The 20,358-nt window shown below is 44.0% G+C and overlaps 3 protein-coding genes across 3 annotated transcripts in view; 2 read left to right on the top strand and 1 right to left on the bottom strand.

Moving 5' to 3' along the window:
- The first annotated feature begins 5,111 nt into the window (after positions 1-5,111).
- On the top strand, positions 5,112-5,647 carry LOC104516986 (olfactory receptor 10A2-like). Its single transcript, XM_010161511.1, is given in 2 exon segments — positions 5,112-5,427; positions 5,430-5,647. Coding segments are annotated over 2 exon segments (534 nt in total).
- An 8,530-nt stretch (positions 5,648-14,177) lies between these two features.
- LOC104516985 (olfactory receptor 11L1-like) lies at positions 14,178-15,105 on the bottom strand. Its single transcript, XM_010161510.1, is given in 2 exon segments — positions 14,178-14,343; positions 14,345-15,105. Coding segments are annotated over 2 exon segments (927 nt in total).
- Positions 15,106-19,820: 4,715 nt separating this feature from the next.
- The window catches only part of LOC104516984 (olfactory receptor 1020-like), a 4,327-nt gene continuing 3,789 nt past the window's right edge, over positions 19,821-20,358 (top strand). The window contains exon 1 of the mRNA XM_010161509.1: positions 19,821-20,358. Within this exon, the coding sequence (XP_010159811.1) occupies positions 19,821-20,358 (538 nt within the window).

The following is a 20,358-nucleotide window of genomic DNA, read 5'->3' as shown; positions in this document are numbered from 1 at the left end:
TTCCTATACTTCTTTAGCTTATTATTTCAGTATGAAAATAGTAAGCTTCTAAACTGATTTCATAATAAAAGAACATGGGCATGTAGCCTAAAGGTAATCTTTGCACACACGTCCACTCTAAAAAACTGATCATATTGATCTAAAAATACTTTTAGTCTCATCTTTGAACAAGCTCTATTGGAAACATTAGATTTGATAGCGTTACAGACCTATCAAAATTTTAGTCAGTCACCTGCATTTGAAATGGTATAGGTGCAATTCTCTGTGAAATATGAATGTTTCAGTTTCTTACATATTTTTTGCCACCTTTAGGCACAAAAGCCATCCTGATTGATATCCCTCGGTGGAAAGACATCACTCCATGAAGTTGATTTAACACAGCCAGTCAAAGGAAAATAGTTGCCCCAATCTTCTTTTTTTTTTGTTTAATTTTAAGACTTTTGCTTATATACAAAGACTTTGCATGCTGAATCTTGCCTATTTTTCCAACTATGACAATTACATTTTAAAAAAAAAAAATAATATGTCTGCACAAACCTCACCTCACTTCCAATCAGCATTTTTCTCACTGTAGTTGGGCTCTCTGATAGTAAGTCAGAAAGCAAAGCTGAGGATAAAACAACTTATTTTGTGGAGTTTAAAGATGTGGAGTTTAAAGACTGAGATTTTCTTTTCTCCCTTTTTCTTCTGGATCTACTTAGCTTTCTTCTAGCTGAGAGCTTCTTAATACTGCAGCTGTGATGAAAAGGATGACTGCAAGTTCTCAGGGGCTTATAGTTATTCAGGTAAGATGCAAGGAAGAAGCTTTGCAAACTCTACCAGAAATCTCTGACGACCTAGTTAGAGAGGGGGAAAAAAAAAAAAAGTCTTTCTATCATGTCTAGAATGTACAAAATATCAACAACATCGCATGGGAAGTAAATTTGCTATTGCTTTGATCAGTCTCCTGAGATGAGATTTGTGAACCAATGGTGAGTTACAGAGCAATGAACAGTGTTCCCTGAGCATAATGCATAGAGGGGAAAACAGAAGAGAAAAAATGAAGCAGCCCACAGACACTACATGATAATAACAACCACAACAACAACAAAAAAATCCCACTCATTCCCCCCTGCCCGCCTCCCCCGCCCCCCCAAAAAAATATAATTCAAACACAAATATCCTCATCTCAGTGCACAGAGTTTAGGGCTGAAATTTCTACTGCAAATAGAGGCATGAGTTGTGTGCCTCATTCCATCATTCAGATTGTTAATAAAGAAATGAAACTGTAGTGGCCGCAGTAGTGACCCCTGAGGAACACCACTAGTAACAAGCTGCTAGCAGGACTTCTTACCACATAGCCATTCGAGTCTGGTCATCCTGACCACTGTCATTATTATCTAGTTGCCCAGTGCATATCTTCCAAATTTAGATCTAAGGAGTCTGTAGGAGACTGTACTGAAGGCCTTGCTCAAATCAAGGTACACAACATCCACTGCCCTCCCATGTCTATCCAGACAGTTATCATAGAAAACAGTCAGATTGATCAGGCCTGATTTGCCCTTGTTGTATTCATGCTGGATGTTCCCAACCACCTTCTTGTCCTTCATGTACCTCAGAATGGCTACCAGGAGAATATTTTATTCCATCACCTTCCCAGGTACTGAGGTGAGACTGTAGATCCTCAGCTCTTCCTTCTTGCCCTCCCTGAAGAGGGGTGTGACTTTTTTCTCTTTCCAGGCTTCAGGATCTCCTGTGGTCACCATGACGTCTCAAAGACAAGAGTGAACTTGCAGGGGCCTCCACCAGTTCCTTCAACACCCTTGGGTGCTTCCCATCCAGTTTCATGAGTTTTTATATGTACATTGACCTAAGTGCTCTGACCGTGTCTTCTTATCCTGCTCATGCTGCTTCACTCCCCACATACTCTGCTAATAGGCTTAAGGAACTGGGAATCCTGAAGGCAGACCTTATCAGTGAAATGTGAGGCAAAAAAAGCATTACATACCCCAGACTTTTCAGTGTCCTAGGTCACAAGATCTGCTGCCCATTGACCAGCGGACTTACGTTTTCCTTAGCCTTCCTTTTGCTGTCAGTGTACCTCTAGAAACTCTTCTTGCCCTTCCAATACTTTGCTTATTCCAGCTCCAACTGAGCGTTGGCTTTCCTCACTCCATCCCTGCACGCTGCACATTCCTTCTAGCTCGCCTGTCCCTGTTTCTGCCCCCTGTGCACTTCCTTTCTTGTCTGAGCTAGGAGAGTCTGGAGTCACAGCCAGGGCTCTTGGTATCTTTTCTGAAGCAAAACAGCTGCCCTCACAAAATGTGGGAGCAATCCAGCGATTTGACTGCCCTACATACCACTCTAATAGTGAGACGGTTTTGGTTGTTCTCCTTCCACGACCCTGCACACTGCAGTAGCTGACACCTCAGGCTGCAGGGCATCCCCACCCCCAGCCTGTCTCCAGTAATCGGTAGCAATTTTCACTCACATACACGCAGATCCCACCCGTAGCTGAGAAAATATGTAATAAGAAGCCATAAGAGGGTGGGACAGGCAGCGGAGATGAGGCGCAGGGCTCAGCTAGACAAGTGCACCCACTGGCCCTGTTCTACATGTGACCAGCACATTGTATAGGATTTTCTGTCTACCTTTCCTTTGTTCCTCCCCGTTTCCCCTTCACTGAGTCACTGATTGACCAGGCTTGGTTCTCCTTACCATCTCCCTTATCATTTGTTGGTCAGATTTGTGTCCCTGTAAGTTCTTGTTCATTCCTTCCTCCCTTTCTTATCATCCCTTGTCTCATCGAAAAAGACCAGATGCCCCCAAGGAGCAGGCACTGTCCTTCCACATATCCTTACAAAGGTGTTTAATTGTTTCACCATATAAGTTATGTCTACACTGACTTTGCCAGTTGTCTAATGGCCCATGACTATCCACTGTGTTCCGGGGAGAAATTCACACTATCCACATGAGAACCAAAGTGTTAGGGAGCGTGGGATGAGATGAATTCAGGCTCCATGCCAGCATAACACCACAGACAGGAGCTTTGGGAGAATATGCTTCAATGGAAGACATGTTTATACAAGCACAAGGCTTTAATTTAACATGTATGATTCTATGAATATCCCCTTGGGCAGTTTGTGTCCGCTGTCCTGGGTGTGTCCCCTCCCAGCCTATTCCCTACCCCCAGCCTACTGGTCTTTGTTGGGGGTGGGACCGGAGAGGAAGACTTGACACTTTACAGGCACTGTTCAGCAACAGCCAAAATATTGGTGTTTTATCAACACCGTTTATGCTACAAAGGCAAAGCGCACACCATACGGGCTGCTATGAAGAAAGTTGACTCCATCCCAGTCAGACACAGTACAATCTCCACCCCTTATTCCGTACCATCTGTGTTGTCCTTAGGTCCAACATTATCTGATCCATCAAAATATCCGCTGACCATCCCATTTACACATTGTTTCATTTCTATAGCCTACTCAAGCCTTACTACTTGCCTAATCCACACTGCACTAAAATATTTCATCATTCTACCCCATGCTTTTCTTTTTATTTCCCCTTGTATGTGTTTCTTATTGCCAAAATCCCCTGTTAACAAAAAATTAGAGCGCCCAAAATACCATTCACGTTCCTTGCAGCAAGGGCAAAGAAGGGCATATCTGTCTGCTTTCCATCTACCAAGCCAGTCTTTTCATCACAAAATGTGATTAGGTCGTGAAGCATGATTTCCCCTTGGTGAAGCTATGCTGACTACTCCTGAAGATCACATTCAGGTTCTTCATGTGCCTGGAAATGGTTCACGTGATTAGCTGCTCCATCACCTGACCAGCCTGTAGCTCTCTGGGTCCTCCTTGTTGCCCTCTTCAAAGACAAGAGTGACATCTGCTTTCATCCCGTTCTCAGGCATCTCTCCCAATCAAAGATTGTTGAGAGTGGTTTCACAGTGACACCAGCCAACTCCCTCAGTACCCACAGGAGCATCCCATCAGAGTTCATGGACTTACGTATGTCTCGTATTCCCTGACCTGATCTTCTTTCACCGAGGATACGTCATCCTTGCGTCTCGTATTCCCTGACCTGATCTTCACCGAGGATACGTCATCCTTGTGCCAGACTCTCCCCCTGAACTCTAGGGCCTGGGATACCTGAAGGCTGCATTCAGTACATCAGCCTTTTCTACGTTCTGTATCACCAGGTCCCCCAACTCATTCAGCAATGGGCCCACATCTTCCCTGGTCTGCCTTTTGTCACCTACGTACTTACAGAAGCCCTTCAGTCCGTCTTTGACATCCCTGGCCAGATACAATTCCAGTTTATCTTTGGCTTTCATAAGTGCATCTCTGCATGCTCAGACAGAGCAAGAATATTTGAAAACTAATAATTCTTAATTATGTCATGCGGTTCCGTCATGCAAACTGCCAGCCAGATGCTTTACGGAATATACCTGTGCGACCAACCAAAAAACCCCCACCCACGCATGAACATGCACACACACGCACCACAGACTGAAGGAATGCTCTGAAGAGGCAAGCGGAGGATAGGAGCCCTTGAGGCTCAGGGGAGGATGGCAGAGCAACTGTTCTGAGCTATTGCAAAAGAAACCAAAATCATCTCAATATGAAAGGAAACTGAAGGGTATTTTTTTTTTTTTGGTGACAAACTGACAAAACCTGTAACAGTTGTACTTCAAGAAATGTAGACATAGAGCAGGGCAAAATTCATATTAGGGTTATGCTTGCTGTTAAAGTAACACAGATTTTGTATTTATTAGAGTGGAAGCAAGCCTTGCCAGGCCCAGAAAATTGTTCGATGACGAAGCAGCACCACAAGCAAAAACTGGGTTGCATGGCTGCAAACCCTGACCTGTCAGGGACACGTCTGCCCAACCTCAGTCACCAAAGTGGACTGTTCCCCAAAAGAAATGCAACATGGGGAGAGGCCAGACTAGATCAGGTTTATCCTGGAAGGCTGCAGTCCCCTGGGAGGATCCACACTGGAGCAGCTGAAAAGTGTGAGGAGGAATGGGCAGCAGAGGCAAACAGTTATGAACTGACTGCAACCACCCACCGCTCCGAGGGACAGGAGGTAGAGACTTGGGAATGAAAAATAGGGATCGCTGCTTCAAGATGGCTGTTGGGTCTTGGCTGTCTGGTGTCCCCATGGCTCTAGGCTTTACCACGTGGCTGTTTACCCTGCCCTTCTGTGGCAGAAACATGGTCAATCATTTCTTTTGTGACGTTTCTGCGGTGTTGCAGCTGGTGTGTGCAGACACAGCCTTGTTTGAACTACTGACTTGTACTGCTATTGTCATAATAGTGATGATTCCCCTTTTTCTGATAGCCACCTCTTACCTTCACATTATCCATGCTGCTCTTCAGATACCCTCAGCTGTGGGCCAGAGGAGGGCCTTTTCCACCTGTGCAGCTCACCCAGTGGTAGTGACCCTTTCTACAGTACAACTGGCATCACTCACCTGCAACCCAAGTCCAGCCTCTTGTCCAACATGGGGAAAATGACTTCCCTGTCTTACATCGTTGTCACAGCCATGCTCAACCCCATTTTCTACAGCTTGAGGAATCAGGAAGTCAAGCAAAGCCTGAGGAGATGCATTGACACGTGGTTACTTAGGAAGCAGATGGCCATATTTTCTCCATCCAGGTGATGGAGTCCTTGTAGCTGCAGAAGTGTTTCCCTAGCAAAAGAAAAAAAAAATATTAAATGGAATTTATGAATGAAGTGGAATGCCCTTCAAAAAGATCTGTGCTATTTTAGCAATTTTTTCCTGTTAAATCCATACAATGACTGGCCTTTTTTACTTGATGTATACGTTATGAATGAAGGGGAGGAACTGTCTCTTCTAAAAGTGTCCTTCCCACTGATGGGGGAGAAAGGATTCAAGTCTTGGCTTGATCTGATTTTTGTTTTCCTCTCAGAACAAAGATCTCTTCCCCAAAGTAAGAAATGACTTGCTCAGTTTAAAACAGTTTCATGGTTTAATTCCAGTCAATAACCACGCACCACACTGCCACTCTCACCCCTTTCCCCTCTCATCCCCCACAGTGGGATGGGGGAGAGAATTGAAAGGGAAAAAGCGAGAAAGCCCACGGGTTGAGACAAGAACAGTGTAACGATTCGTTAAAAAAGTTATGAAGAGGAAAACAATAAACAGAGAAAGAAACAAAACCCAGGATAAACAAGTGATGTGAGAGAACAGGCTGTGCCCTGCAGCCATGGGGGGTCATGGGGAGCAGACACCCCCCTGCAGCCCAGAGAGGGCCCACGCTGGAGCAGGCGGTTGTGCCCAAAGAATCCCTGTGGCAAGCCCACACTGGAGCAGTCAGCTCCTGGGGGACTGTACCCCATGGAAGGGACCCACGCCAGAGCAGTTGGTGAAGAAAACTGCCCCCGTTGGAAGATGTCATGCCAGGGAGGTCCATGGAGGACCATGTCCGGTGGGAGGGATCCCACATGGCACCAGCAGAAGAATGTGGAGAGTTCTCCCGCTGAGGAGGAAGGAGCAGGAGAGACAATGTGTGGTGAACTGACTGGGGAAACCCCCATTCCTTGTCCCTCTGTGCCACTGGAGGGGAGGAGGTAGCCTGGTAAGAAGGGAGGGATGGGGGGAATGTTTTTAAGATCCATTTTGGTTTGTCTTGCATCATCCTATTCTGATTTGATTGGTAACTGATTAAAATTGATTTTTCTTCCCCACGTCGAGTCTGTTTTGCCCATAACCATAACGGGGGTGTGATCCCTCCCTGTCCTTGCCTCAGGCCACAAACTTTACCCTATATTTTCTCCTCCACATCCCACTGGGAGGGAGAGTGAGCGAGCTGCCGCCTGCTCTTTCATTGCTGGCTGGGCTTAAACCATGACATCCTCCACCATCCTGCCTATCTGCTTAGATCACCATTTCTGTAACCATTTCTGCGATCAGCTGCATTGTGCATTTTTACTGGTTTTGTGTTCTGACAGCCGCGATGTACTTCATCGATGCCTAATAGCCATCACTCAGCCCTAAGTAAAACTCCCCACTATACAACACTTACCAAAGGTAAGATCGTGCTCCCCTTGTAAGGAGCACTGGGATGTCTGGGTTACTTTTAAGTATAATGGTACCAATGACATCCACTGTCCTGATGGACGTAACCATTTCCTTTGAGATTTCATCCCTGTGATTGATCATTTTTGCACTGACACTAGCCTGATGAAACGACTTGCCTAGGTCACCACATCAAATATCAGATGTTTCCAGCAGAGCTGTTCAATTCTTTATTCATTTCGTCTATAGTCATGGGGAATGAACACCTCCAAAGGTGAAGCAATCGCTTTCCAGAGGTGCTGTCTATAAAAGGAATCTAGAGATCAGGCCTGGACTTCGGGCGAAGGCAAAATTTGTCTCCTTTCCCCAAATAGTCTTCCAGAAGTATTTAATCTTTTTTGCTTTCCAACACCTGCACTCAGCCCCCTCCTATAACCCTGTGAATGAAACACATACCCCCAGCATCACAGTATATACAAAATCATTACTCTGAAAAGCTGCGTTCCACCGCTCATTCTATTTCGGGCACTTTTAATGGAACAGCAACACCCAGGAAAACAAAGAAGCATTACGTCTGAGACAGGCAGGAACATCACGCAGAGCCAAGAGGACACTTGGTGCGAGAGCTATGCAGTGTCAGCACAAGCACACATCAGCCTGCTAGCCACCACCACCACTAAATGTGAGTGACTATACTCCTGAAAGCGAGGGACCACTCCCTGAGGCAGAGGCATTTATCTTTGTAGGAACTATGAACTTCTGTATCAAATTTAATCGAGGCACCCACTATAAATCCCTATATAGAGGAAGGCAGGCAAATCTAGGTCACGTCTGATTTCATCCTGACGCAGCAGACAAAGAGCGATCAGCTGAGTTGTCTTCCAAAAGTTCCTGTCTCTGTTGATCACAATTGAAGTTCTGGTGACTGATTTCACCGTAAAAATATCATTTTACTTCTCCCTGTGTATGTTACATGAAGGTCTGAGAAATGTTTTTAAATTGTCTTTGAGGAAGATCCATCCGTTGTGCATGACGCCTGCCGGAGGATGAGAGGAGGTAAGCTGCAGGTATGCTTATCCTCCATCAACTACAGACGGATCCTGAGTGCTGAGCCAGGACCAAGCTTCTAGCTTGTAAGCAGCTAAGAGTTAGGTCGGAGAAGTCGTCTTCTAGAGGGATAATTCTGTAACTTCACATATTATACCTGTGATCTGATCTTGCAGTGAGTTTCCTACAGACCAGCTTAGTACAGATTATTCCTTAGGAAAGCATGGAGGCCTTCCTTCTGAGGCACAGACACTTTCTGAAGTAACATGCTAAGAATTTCAGAAAAAAGTAAAACTACCGGTTGCTTGTTCTTGTTGATACAGTCTTGTCCTCAAAACAAAAGGAACTAAACTCATCCCACTGAATTCTCCTCCCGTTTCAGCCAAGTCCTTTACAGCTTATATTCACCCTCAGGTCAGAGGAAGAACGCAGGAAGGAAAACATAATTCAGCTCTCCTGGAAATAACGTGAAAATCTCCTTTTCCCCACTAGCTATAGTGCAAGCTCAAAAAAGTTGCCTCCTATGGGCTAGAGAAAGGAGCACGACAGTGACCATAAATGGTTATCTAGTCTATCCACCTTCTCCTTGTGTTTCTTGACAAGTCAGATCATTCCCTAATTTAATTTTGAGCTATGGTTAGTTGCTGTCACTTATCCTGAAGCAAAATGTTTTAGCTTCTTCATATCTGCTTAATGTCTTAAAATCAATGTTTTATTTTAGAAGTATATACTGATCTATTTCTAAAGGAAAAGTTGTTTGGAAACTAAAAAATATACCACCTAGTAAACATCGCTATTTTTCCTGAATATTATTCCATTAATTTAATTTCCTAAAATGTTTTTCTAAAATTGCCTGAAATATGGACATATTCCTCACTATCCACATCTCCATTTATATAAATGTTTATTTGCCTGCCTGTTAATCTATCAAATATTTTTTTCCACCAGCTACCTGATATTTGTGTGTTTAATCTTCGCACAAGTACCATCACTAATCCCCGCCTTTGATCATCTCTCCTGTATGTCTTCTGATCATATGCCTGTCTAGCAACGCAGCCAGGGTTGGTTGTGCTGATGTATCTTATATTCAAGTAAAAGAATTTTAAACCCCACCTTCAAAATGTTATAAAGTGTTATTTATTTTTTGAATAGTTATATGCAATGATTTTTGGTACATAAGTGGTTTTTTCATCCTAACAGTGTGTGCAGTTAATTTTACAAGAACAGCACCAGAGGGAATTGGAGCTGTCACTGGACTTGCAGTGCAGTGTTGTTTCTGAAGACGGCGAGAGCGCCAATTTTATCATGGACAGGTTTGCCCTTCATGACCCCCGAGATAAACAGATGAAGGCACACAGTCCGCAAGATGCTTGACCACAAAGAGAATGTTTGGTTTTCTTTGACAGCATCAGCCCCTATTAGAAAATGATGTTTATTGAGTTCATCTGTAGCGTATTAATTTAAATCATTAGGCTTGAATAAGAAACAAGAAATTTCCTGTTGCATCATACTCTCATTAAAAACTTTAAGTCTAGCAAAACTTCTCAAAGACTATTTCGCCTATTAGCCAGCTAATGACTGTACAGAGAATTAGCAGCAAGGAAAGCTTGTTACAGTTTGCTCAGGCTATCAAGCCCTTGGGTAAAAATTACGCAGTGCGAAGGGTGGTCACAAGAGTGAAGTTCCCTGGAGTTTTAATGGGGCCTGCTGAGGCTGTTAGAGATGCAGCTGCTGTGGGAAGTCTCAGTGGCCCTGCCAGGAGGCTGATCAGAGCAGAAAACCAAAGCTTGGTTACAGGAAAACAAAGGAAGGAAGAAGTGCTTTCACCCTTTGATGTGTCCTGGCAAAGAAAGGGGCCAGTTGCTGACCCACAGCAGGACCTTTTCAGGCCTCACCTGCTGCAGGCTTCTTCCTGGTCAATGTGGGGCACCCAGAGGAGACACCCAGGCTCCTGGGAGGCTGCAGCAGCCACACAGCAAAGACACCTGGGCAAAGGTGCACCAGTCTGGCCATCACTGCTATCCCAGCCCCGGAGCTGCCCTCCTCCCCTGTGCTCCCCAGGCTCAAGCACCGCTGCTCAGTCCTGAAACACAGCCCCCACTTTTCCCAAAACCCCTCTGGCTAAGCCTGTGGGACCCCGGTAGTCCAGCCACATAGAGATGGTACCCAGCTTCTCCTCCACACAGAGCCCCTCCTGCCCCAGAGCAGATCCCCACCCCACCAGCCCCACTGCTTCAGTGGGGCCTCACAGACCGCAGCCCCTGAGCTGCCACTCTCTGCAGTTTGTTCCCCAAGCTTTCCAGATAGTGCTCTTCAGCCACGAAGAGCATCTTCTCCCTGGTCATGACAGCCCGGAGGTCCCAGCTGTCCCATTCCTGCCATCCAGCTCTGTTCAGTGGATGCCCAAGTTCCCACGGTCAGTGTCATATCCTACCCCAAAGCCTTGAGCAATTCCCTGAAATATTGCCACTCCCATCTCCTCCACCTCTGCAATACTCATCCAGCTCACCCACTGCCTTTCACTGAGCTGCCATCAGTCTTCTACAAGTCCCAGTGGGATGTTCAATGGTAATGATTCTGTCAAAGGGTCATTTTAAAGGTTTTATGTGTCAGGGATCAAAGTATGAATTCCTCTCTGCTGAAGACAGTTGGTTTAACAATAAAATGCACACGTACTCATGATGTGGGTGCTCATAAACTACAGTTGCTCTGTCGTTTTCTAAAAGCAGAGCGAAATGTCTGGCTGCAGTATCTTTGGGCCTAGTTCCACCAACCTTTGGGATGCGCTTTTTGCAGATGCTAGAGATGCCTTAACTGAGATAAGTCAGAATGTAAAGACAATTCAGTGAAGACATTTCAACCCAGTTTGAAATCTCTGGTGCTCCTGGCTATGTGTCAAGCGCCAGCCTGTACAGCAGTTCTTGGTTTATACCTATAATTACGGGATTAAGTCCTTATACAGAGCAGCGCATCATTGTTTTCAATTGTTGAAAATGTAGCTAAGGACACACAGACAAAAGTAAATAAAACCAGAGTTCAAAAAGTATAATCAGTGCTAATCCTGGAATCGTATCCTGACAATACAAGAAATAAAGCTGTGGTCATCCGCAGGGATTTTTTAATCCATGATGCGCCAGAAAATGGCAGGCATCTGACACCTGAATATCCTCCAGCAACACCCCTCCCTTGACTTCCTGACAGCCAGCTTGCCCTGAGGACTCTACACCTGCCTTGTTGACAAACTTGTAAGGCCCATCAGAAAGGACACTTTTTTCTTGAACCTTCTGACGCATACGCTCTTTGCAACTCCCTTGGGACCGGCAGGGCAAACTGGTCTCTAATACCCTCATACTGGTTGTCGTGTGTGCATCATCAGAACAGACCAGAGAAGACTGTTTCTCACCAGTGGTCATAAAGGAAGCCCAGGGAACCAGCACAGAGCAGATGATGAAGGTTTAGATATAAAGCTGGGTCTTGTGAACCCTGGTTTCAGCCTGTTGACATAGAAAAACAACACAGTGGATGGTATATTTCGCACTGCTTTAGGTATACAGTGGGAACTATTAGGAAGGAAGGATAAGACTGTTACAGTGTAAAATGTGAAATGAAGAAGGGCAGTGAGGTCTGGGAAAGGCGTGGTTGTAGTGCACAGTTGGCAGCATAGGGTAGCAGCAGCTAAGGGGGGCAGAATGGGCACCTTTTCTGCCGAGTGGTTATTAGAAACAACAGCGTGCTGGGCTTGGAGGAAGGATTATTAGGTGACACAGTAAGCGGTGAGTAATATTACCGCAGTGGGCTAAGGGACCAAACTCCCACCCAGCCACTTGCTCACTTCCCCTCCCTCAATGAGATGGGAGGGGGAGAAAATAACATGAGAAAGCCCATGGGTTGAGATAAATAGAGAGAGATGGCTTATCAATTAACACTGTGTAAAACAGACTCAAGTCAGGGAAAATTAACTTATTGCTAGTTAAAATAGATTCAGGTAGTGAGAAACACAGATAAGCATTAAACACACTATTTTCTCCCCACTTTCCCAGGCTCAACTTCAGTCTTTCAGTCCAGACTCTTCTACTTCCCACTGCAAGAAGTACTGGGGGTCCTGGAGGCTAGGTCAGTACATCGCCCTTCCCTCTCACTTTTCTCTGGGTCCTCCACAGGCTGCAGTTCCTTCAGAAATATCCATCTGCTCTCATGTGAGTCCTCCATAGGCTGCAGGGAATATTTGGTCAGGCACCATGAAGCACCTCCTCCTCCTCTGGCCTTGGTGTTCCTTCTGCTCTCTTTCACCCTTTTTGTTCATGTCTCTTCCCTCTGCCTGGCATTTTCTACCCTTTCTAGAATATCCTTTCATAGAGGTGCCACCGTCTTGGCTTATGGGCTCAGCTGTATCCTACAGTGTATCCATTGTGGAACACAGGACAGACCCCAGACCCTCCTCACAAAGGTTCCCCTGCAGCCTCTGCTACCAAAACCCAGACATGTAACCCCAACACAGTTCAAAAGAATGGTGATTTAAAAGGAATATAGAAGAAAATTTGGTTTAGATACATATTTTTCATACTAATTTTACCACACATAAGAAAGCTGACCTGTGGTCTCCTAAGTTTGACTCATACCTAGGATATTTCTACAGCCATTGGAAAGAAATAAGCACCTCCAGAGAGTGACTTGCCCATCCTGAGTAACATATCTAGGAACAAGATAAATCACACATAGAAAAGGTATTTGTGGCTTTCCACTTACTTCTAAGGAACCCCACATTCCCAGCATCAGCACTGCTTTTGGTACTCAGGTGCCTAAGCTTAGCAGAAAAGCTGGCCACCACTGGCACCTGTAGTGATCAGCTTCCTCCTGATCCCTAAATAATTGGTGAAAGGACAGTGGCACTACCAATGGGGTTAGAATGAGGAGTTGCCTACCTCCGTCCACAAGCAAGCCAAAACTCCTGCCACAGATTGTATTACAAACTTTTAGCTGTCAAATTTAGGTGAGGTTCGACCCATGTTGTACTCTCATAGTGAGCAAAGATTCATGTCACGTCACTTTAGACATGTGAGCGATGCCTGAAAGTCTAATTCATACCATCAATCTTCAGGTGAGAATAATGCTCCCTGCTTGGCAAAGCCCTTTTCTTTCCATAAGCTCCATAGGTAGCCCTAGCCACTGCCATGAAAACAGACATCAACATTTAATTTTCAGATTCCTCTCTGTAGAGTCACTATAGCGGTACAGATTTCTTTATCATCTTTGTCCCAAAGGAAGCGTTGCCAACATCCACACTGCTAAAGGTGGCTTCTAAGGAAGCTGTACCCGAGTTCTGGGCTTCCTGTGCAGCCTAGCTCTCACCTGCCCTGCCACAAGCTCCTTCTGGGATGGGCAGGCAGATCACAAGCATCCCATGACAGAGGAGAAGCAGTGGGACATCCGTGATGTCTTAACAAGGTGTACAGAAATGACCTGTAGCCTAGGAGACACTTCCATGCTTCCAGAGCAGTAGTAGGCACAGTCCAGAGGAGCATGCCCACAGCACTTAAAGGACACAATATCTCTTGGGCAGCTGAATCCCGCCACAACACATGGGGCATGGCCAGGGTCCTCTCGTAGTAGGCACAGTCCAGAGGAGCATACCCACAGCACGTAAAGGACACAGTAGCTCTTGGGCAGCTGAATCCTGCCACAACACATGGCGCAGGGCCAGGGTCCTCTTCTGTGTCCCATGTAGCCATACCCATGTCAACACATCGGGCCATTCTGTGCCCCGTGTGTCTGTAGCCATAAGACACACTTTTTTCTTCTTGTGGCTTTTAATTTCTAAGTGACTGTAATAATATGAAAACACGACAAAGTTGGTTTGATTTTAATCAAGATTATTTTGGGGTGTGCTTACCTTTTGGTTCTACAGGGGTTTGGGGTTTTTTTGAGGAAGTCCAAAAAAACTTATCATTTTCCCCAAACAATCACCCAGCTCCACTGGTGACTAGGCAAGTTGCTACATCAGTGAACATACACTTGCTGTGGAAATCACCTCTGATGCTTTATATTTCTATAGTCTGGTCCAAAAAACCAACAGCCCCACAAAGCCTGGTTCTTGATATGTCATTTATATAAATGCCTGGACTACTTTCCTTAGGGCTCTTCTGACCTCTTTGTTTCTTAACGTGTAGATAACCGGATTCACCATGGGTGTCACTACAGTGTAGAAGACAGAGAACAACTTGTTAACAGCTGTGAGGTTGTAAGTTTTTGGTAACATATAGACAAGGATGTGTTGTATAGAAAATAGTGACCACAAAGAGATGAGCGTAGCATGTGGAAAAGGTCTTTTTCCTCCCCGTAGCTAAAGGGATTCTCAGGATGTTGATGATGATTAAAATATAGGATGCTACAGTGAAAAGAAAGGGCAGCATAGTACATGTGGCAGACATCAAAGACGTTACAGCTTCTATCAGAAATGTGTCACTGCAGGAGCAGTTTATCACAGGGGTGAAATCACAGAAGAAATGGTCAATCTCACTGCGACCGCAGTACACCATTTGTGACATCCACATTGTAATGACAAAGCTGATTATAAAACCACTTACCCAGGCCCCTGTAGCTAGTGCTACACAAAGTTTACGATTCATTACGGTGACGGAGCGTAAAGGTTTGCATACTGCTGAGTATCGATCGTAAGACATCACTGCCAGGAGATAGCACTCCACCCCAACTAGAAAAGCAAACATGAAGAACTGTGTCATGCAGCTGCTGTAGGAAATACTTCTGTCACCTGGCAGGAAGCTGGCCAGCAGCTTGGGCAGGGTGGTGGAGCTGCAGCACATCTCCCAGCAGGACAATTTACTGAGGAAGACGTACATTGCGGTGTGGAGATGCTGGTTAGCCACCACCAACAGGAGGATGAGAATGTTCCCTATCATTGTCACCATGTAGATCACCAGGAAGAGAGGAACCTGCAGGTCAGGTAAATCGCCAAATCCCAGAAGGATGAATTCTGGAATGTAGGTTTGGGTTTGCTTTTCTGTATCTGACATCACACTGTATCTTGGGGAAAGCAAATACTAAAATGCAATATAAAAATTTAAAACAAGTTTTCTGTGCGTGGCTGCAAAGATACACTGTTCAAATTAATTCTTGGATCCAATCTCTATGTCATGATAACTTATTTAAAATTCCAACTCTTACAGCATTTCAGCAATATTTTCTATGAGAAAAACCGAATTGTCTCCATTTCAATCACTGTTGGTATGTCTCAGGGACAAGACAGTTTTCTTCTTTCCTAAGTATGGATGATTAGATGCCATTTTTAGGCTCTATGTCCAGGCTGGTTTCCCTGCCTTGTAGAGGCATACCCTAATTCTTCATTTTTGTGCTTTGGATGTAGGGTTTTTATATATGCTCCTTTGCAGATCACCTGCCTACACCAACATGGGAAAAGGTGTCCAAAACTACCTACACCTAAACTATGGCATTAGCTTGCAGTCGCATCAGATCAGTTTCTGCAACCAGACAACCTTCACACAAGTTTTCTTATATTCTGCTTCTTGGGTGACCCAGTTGATTTACAAGATAGGGAAATTTCAGGCTTGGAAGGGACTGCCTATGCAGTTTCTTCAATGTCTTATCACCTAAAAAAATACTGGGACATTCGGATAAAGCTGTGACTGGCATAATAAAATCATGTCAGTAACTGATGAGCCTTACAGTTTAGTACATCGGCAATTATTACCACTGGCAGAAAAACAAAGTCAAAGATGAATCTTTTTATCAGTTCTTCATCCGCTCTCTTCCCAAGTCCACACACTCTCCTTTGTCAGGCTTACCTCCGTGGTAGCCAGTTACAGACTGGGGTCTTTCAGACACCTGCCCACATCACGCTGTGGCATGCAGCACGGATTCTGCGGGCTGTCTTCTCTTTTCATCATCTTCATATGAAAGACAAGAGCTTGATCATCCCAAGTGCTTGCTTTGCCTTTAATAAATCTCCATTCATACTGGAGCCAAGACGAACTCAGAAGTCCCTTGTGACTCATTATATGCCCTTGAGTACGGATAGAAAATCTCCTTCGATAGTCTTGCTAAGGGAAATTTTAAATAATTTATTGATTGGGTAGAGCCTTTCCAATAACATTCTTAATTAAACTTTATAATATGTTAATACTGCACTGAAAATTATTAAAAACTAATAAATTTTGCTTTTCCTATGCCCCACACATATTATTTCCAATTATACTCTATTTTCCAGAGGCATCTAGATATGTCATGAACATACTGTGAGCTGGGTAACTGTTACAGCAAATAAGAGGGGACTGTGTCACATCCCACTGGAATGGTGTCCTTACAACATGCCTTTGACGCAGGCACTCGTGATGCAGGCATGAGGGCGTGCAGTAGCATTTCGGAGCACCACCTCTGCTGGGCCAAAGCACAACTGGTGCTTTCCACAGTTAAGAGCCCTGATCTGAAGCAGGTAATGAGAACTGTTGTGTCAACATAACCTGAGTTCCCTCACAGGAAGGCCTGAAGCAAAGCTCCAAAAAGAAGAGGAACATGGAAATAGGTGTTCTGTGAGGTTATAACACGGACCAGCACTCCAGAGTGAAAGACATATTTTCTTTCCACTTTCTATATAGAGTTTGTAAATAACAACCTGAGGCTAGGTACAAATTAATAATGTGTGAATTTATTATATGAAGGCATTCTGACACCAAGAACAGATTTTTCTTCTTATGTACCTTGCCCTCCAAACTAAATCCTCTAGGTGACACCCACACACAGCGACCACGACAAGCTGAGACCATTTGGTTGAACCATCATGGAACTGTCAGAGCCACTACTTGGTGGGAAACTAAGGATATCCCATGTGAAAGTCAACAAGCAGAGATTGTGGTTTTGAGACAGATTTATTTCATCTCATGTTAGCAGTCAAAATGGATGACATTCAGTCTCTGCAGTTCAACTAAAATCAGCTCTGCACCTGCACAGGCCAAAGTCACTGTAATAGGAATTAATATTTCAAATTGTTTTGACTACACTCCCATCTAGTGGTGTTTGCATAATGAAAATTCCCCTGTTGCTTTTTGGCGATTTCTCTTTTTTCATGCGGTCTTTGAATTCACCCATGTTCTTAAGGGTTTTTTCTTTTTGAGGCTCACCAAGCTCATGCAAAGTTGTGCTTTGCCAAGAGATATTTATTCATCAAGCTGCTTCTGCCTTGCCTTGGAGACGAAGCAGTCTGAACATTGACTAACAAATTACAGTCTACCCAGCCTTCTTAAATGCAAGCTAGGAGGTTGAGATTAAAAGCCAGGATCTGGAACAATCATCTCACTTATTTGTGATACCACAGCTAGGAACAATCCTGCAGAAAAAGATGATTGAGCAGTTTCTCCAAAGGATGACTGGAAAAGCTGGCACTTGGGTAGCTGTCTTCAGGACAGCTTCAAGACTTCAAGACATCTGTAGAACAGTGTTGACTTGATAGCAACGATGATCATCATAGTAATCTTTCACACAGTTGTCACCCTATCTATCAATATAATTCCATCCAGACCCAAAAATAATAAAAATGTAGGCTAAAAAAAATGCTAATTCCAATAGAGTGTATAGGAAAAGAATGGTTATTTATGTGCATATGACATTGATGACAACAACCTCTCCAAGGCTTTTGTTTGCTTGATTATACCCTGGGGTGATTCACTAGTCTCAGCTCTGGAAAAGTTTTTAAGGAGTGAGGTTAAGGGAGGAATGCTCTCTACCTGACAGAATGGAAGAGAAGAGATGGCATACTCAGCTCACTGAGGAAAAAAAAGAAAAAAAGAAAAGAAAATATAGAAATTAAGGGGTGGGTGGGGGCAGAGGAGTATTTGCAAATCAAAGAGATTTAATTTTGGTGGTTTGTTAGGGGGTTGTTTTTTTCCCCATGAGAAAATCAACCTCTTAAAGAAAATGGATACAAAAGCTTGAGAAGTGAAAGATTTTTTAATTGTGTTTCAATATTCCTGTGGTTTCAGGTAAGAAAGAGCGTTGGTCTGAAAGGTTTGTTGATTGATGCAGAAAGAGGACACACTTCCAATATTTTCAGTTGTCAGATGTTGGCAAATCAGCCTAAAATTGGGCGTTTGAATGAATAAGGTTTTAAAGGGAAATTTTAAATTAGTTCTGTGAAAAGAAATGTGTAAGTCTTATCAAGTGATGCTATCAGAAGTGGTCTGGGTGTACGTTATTGGGTGGGTGTTCCTACAGGTCTTCACTGTTGTAGTGTCTGGTCACCACCCTATAGTCCCTAAATGTGGTGAGCAGCATCAGAAAGGAGGTGCAATCTGCACAACGGAAGTTGAGTTCTGAGTTATTGTCTAAACTCGTCCTGTTGTCAATGGAAAGAAATAGGTAATTTCCTTAGATTATTTAGCTCATACAAAGTAGATATATAAAACATATTGGATGGATTACAGTGCAAAGCTCTTTCTTCTCTCTGTAGACCATAAGAGGAGAGTGAGGTAGAGTGCCTTAGATGCAGATGTTTTCAGTTAGGTGGCATTATTCCCACTGAAGATGGTTCAAATGGGTGCTGCATCTGGGAAGAGAGACTGAAGATGGTTCAAATGGGTGCTGGAGTATGTTGGAAAAAAAAAAAACCAACCCAAAGTTGTATTTGTAATGGAGGATGTGCTTAGGGAAACTGTGGGCTGAAGACTGTCCCCCGCAGTCTGTGAAGGGTCACGGCTGGAATGTGTGTTGCCAGGTGCATGGGCTTGAAGAATGTGCCCCATTAATGCATTGTTAATATCTCGCCCAACTCCATGCACATCTGGGTTAAAACAGAACTGATGAGAGTCTATACAGAAGAAAAAGTAGATTTTCTGTTCATTTTCTTCACTAGCCTGGCCTTAACCACAGTATTACGTCCAGTTTTAGACACTGAATATGTATTTCATATTTTTGTCCTAAACTAATCCAGAAAAGACCAGCCAAAGCCTCAAGAGTTTTGGAAAATGGGATTTGTAGGGATATCTAGAGAATGAGGTGATTCAATACATATGAGAGGAAAATCAAAGAGCACTATGACAAGCAGTAGGATTTACCTAAACTGCATTCTTCGGATTAGGCATCTGGCAACTAAATTTTCTCTGATTTTTCAGTGGCAAGAGGTGGGTACTTTTACAAGATGACTCATCCTGCCTGTTTTAGGGTGAATTAAACTCTAAGTCTGGAATCCTTCTTTCTACCCACTGACAAGTCTGACAGGTGAGACAACTGGAAAGTGTTTTCTGTGTGTTTGGGATTTTTTGGGCAGGGCGAACATATGCTAAGAGTGGTATAGATGTTCTTCATACTTATTTTCATTGGTGGAAGTTGGATTCTTTTTCAACCTCCTTCAAATAAGAAAAACGTCTGCATTGAAGGTCATGCCACATACTTATATATAGTGACTATATAGTATTTATCAATACATATTAAAATAGCCATATTTCCATTGCTAATATTTGAGCAGTCAGATCTTGTGCCAGAGAAAAAGCACGGACACTACTTCAGTTTTAAGTGCTTTTCTCAGAATGTGGAGTAAAAACAATGTGACCCTTAGTATGCGAGAAATCTTTATAGAAAACAAGTGAGAAGTCTTATGATGCACAGACTTTTTTTCCTCTTTGCTTCTCTGTTTTGTGAGGAAACGTGCATTATTTGAGTCTTAGCTGTCAAGGTCTTCATCGGTGCTAACATTTCCTGTTTTGTCACTAGAACAAAAGTTATGACAAAGCAAGAGTGGAAAAACAAAACGGTTGTTACAGAGTTCATGCTCCTGGGATTTGGGAATGGCCCCAAACTGGATTGTCTTCTCTTCCTGATGTTTCTGTCAATCTACAGCGCGACCATAACTGGAAACATCTTCATCATTGTGCTGATGGTGGCCAATCGGCACCTTCACACCCCAATGTACTTCTTCCTGGGCAATTTGGCCTGCTTGGAAGTCTGCTACAGCTCAAATATCTTGCCGAGGATGCTGCTTAGCTATCTGGTTGGAGACAGACGTATTTCAGCCAATGGATGTTTTACACAGTACTATTTCTTCGGCTGCTTGGCAGCGGCAGAGTGCTATCTCCTCGCAGTGATGTCCTACGACAGGTACCTCGCGGTGTGCAAACCCCTGCACTATCCATCCCGTATGAACGGCAAGCTCTGCCTCCAGCTGGGTGCTGCGTCTTGGCTAAGCGGCTTTCTATCTAACTCTATCCTAACATTCCTGATCTCAAATTTAGATTTCTGTGGGCCTAATGAGATTGAACATT

Source organism: Eurypyga helias, unplaced genomic scaffold, assembly GCF_000690775.1.
Source record: "Eurypyga helias isolate BGI_N326 unplaced genomic scaffold, ASM69077v1 scaffold10491, whole genome shotgun sequence".
In the NCBI taxonomy this organism is placed as follows: Eukaryota; Metazoa; Chordata; class Aves; order Eurypygiformes; family Eurypygidae; genus Eurypyga; species Eurypyga helias.
Note: the sequence above shows the minus strand (reverse complement) of the source record. Positions and strands in the feature narration are given on the sequence as shown.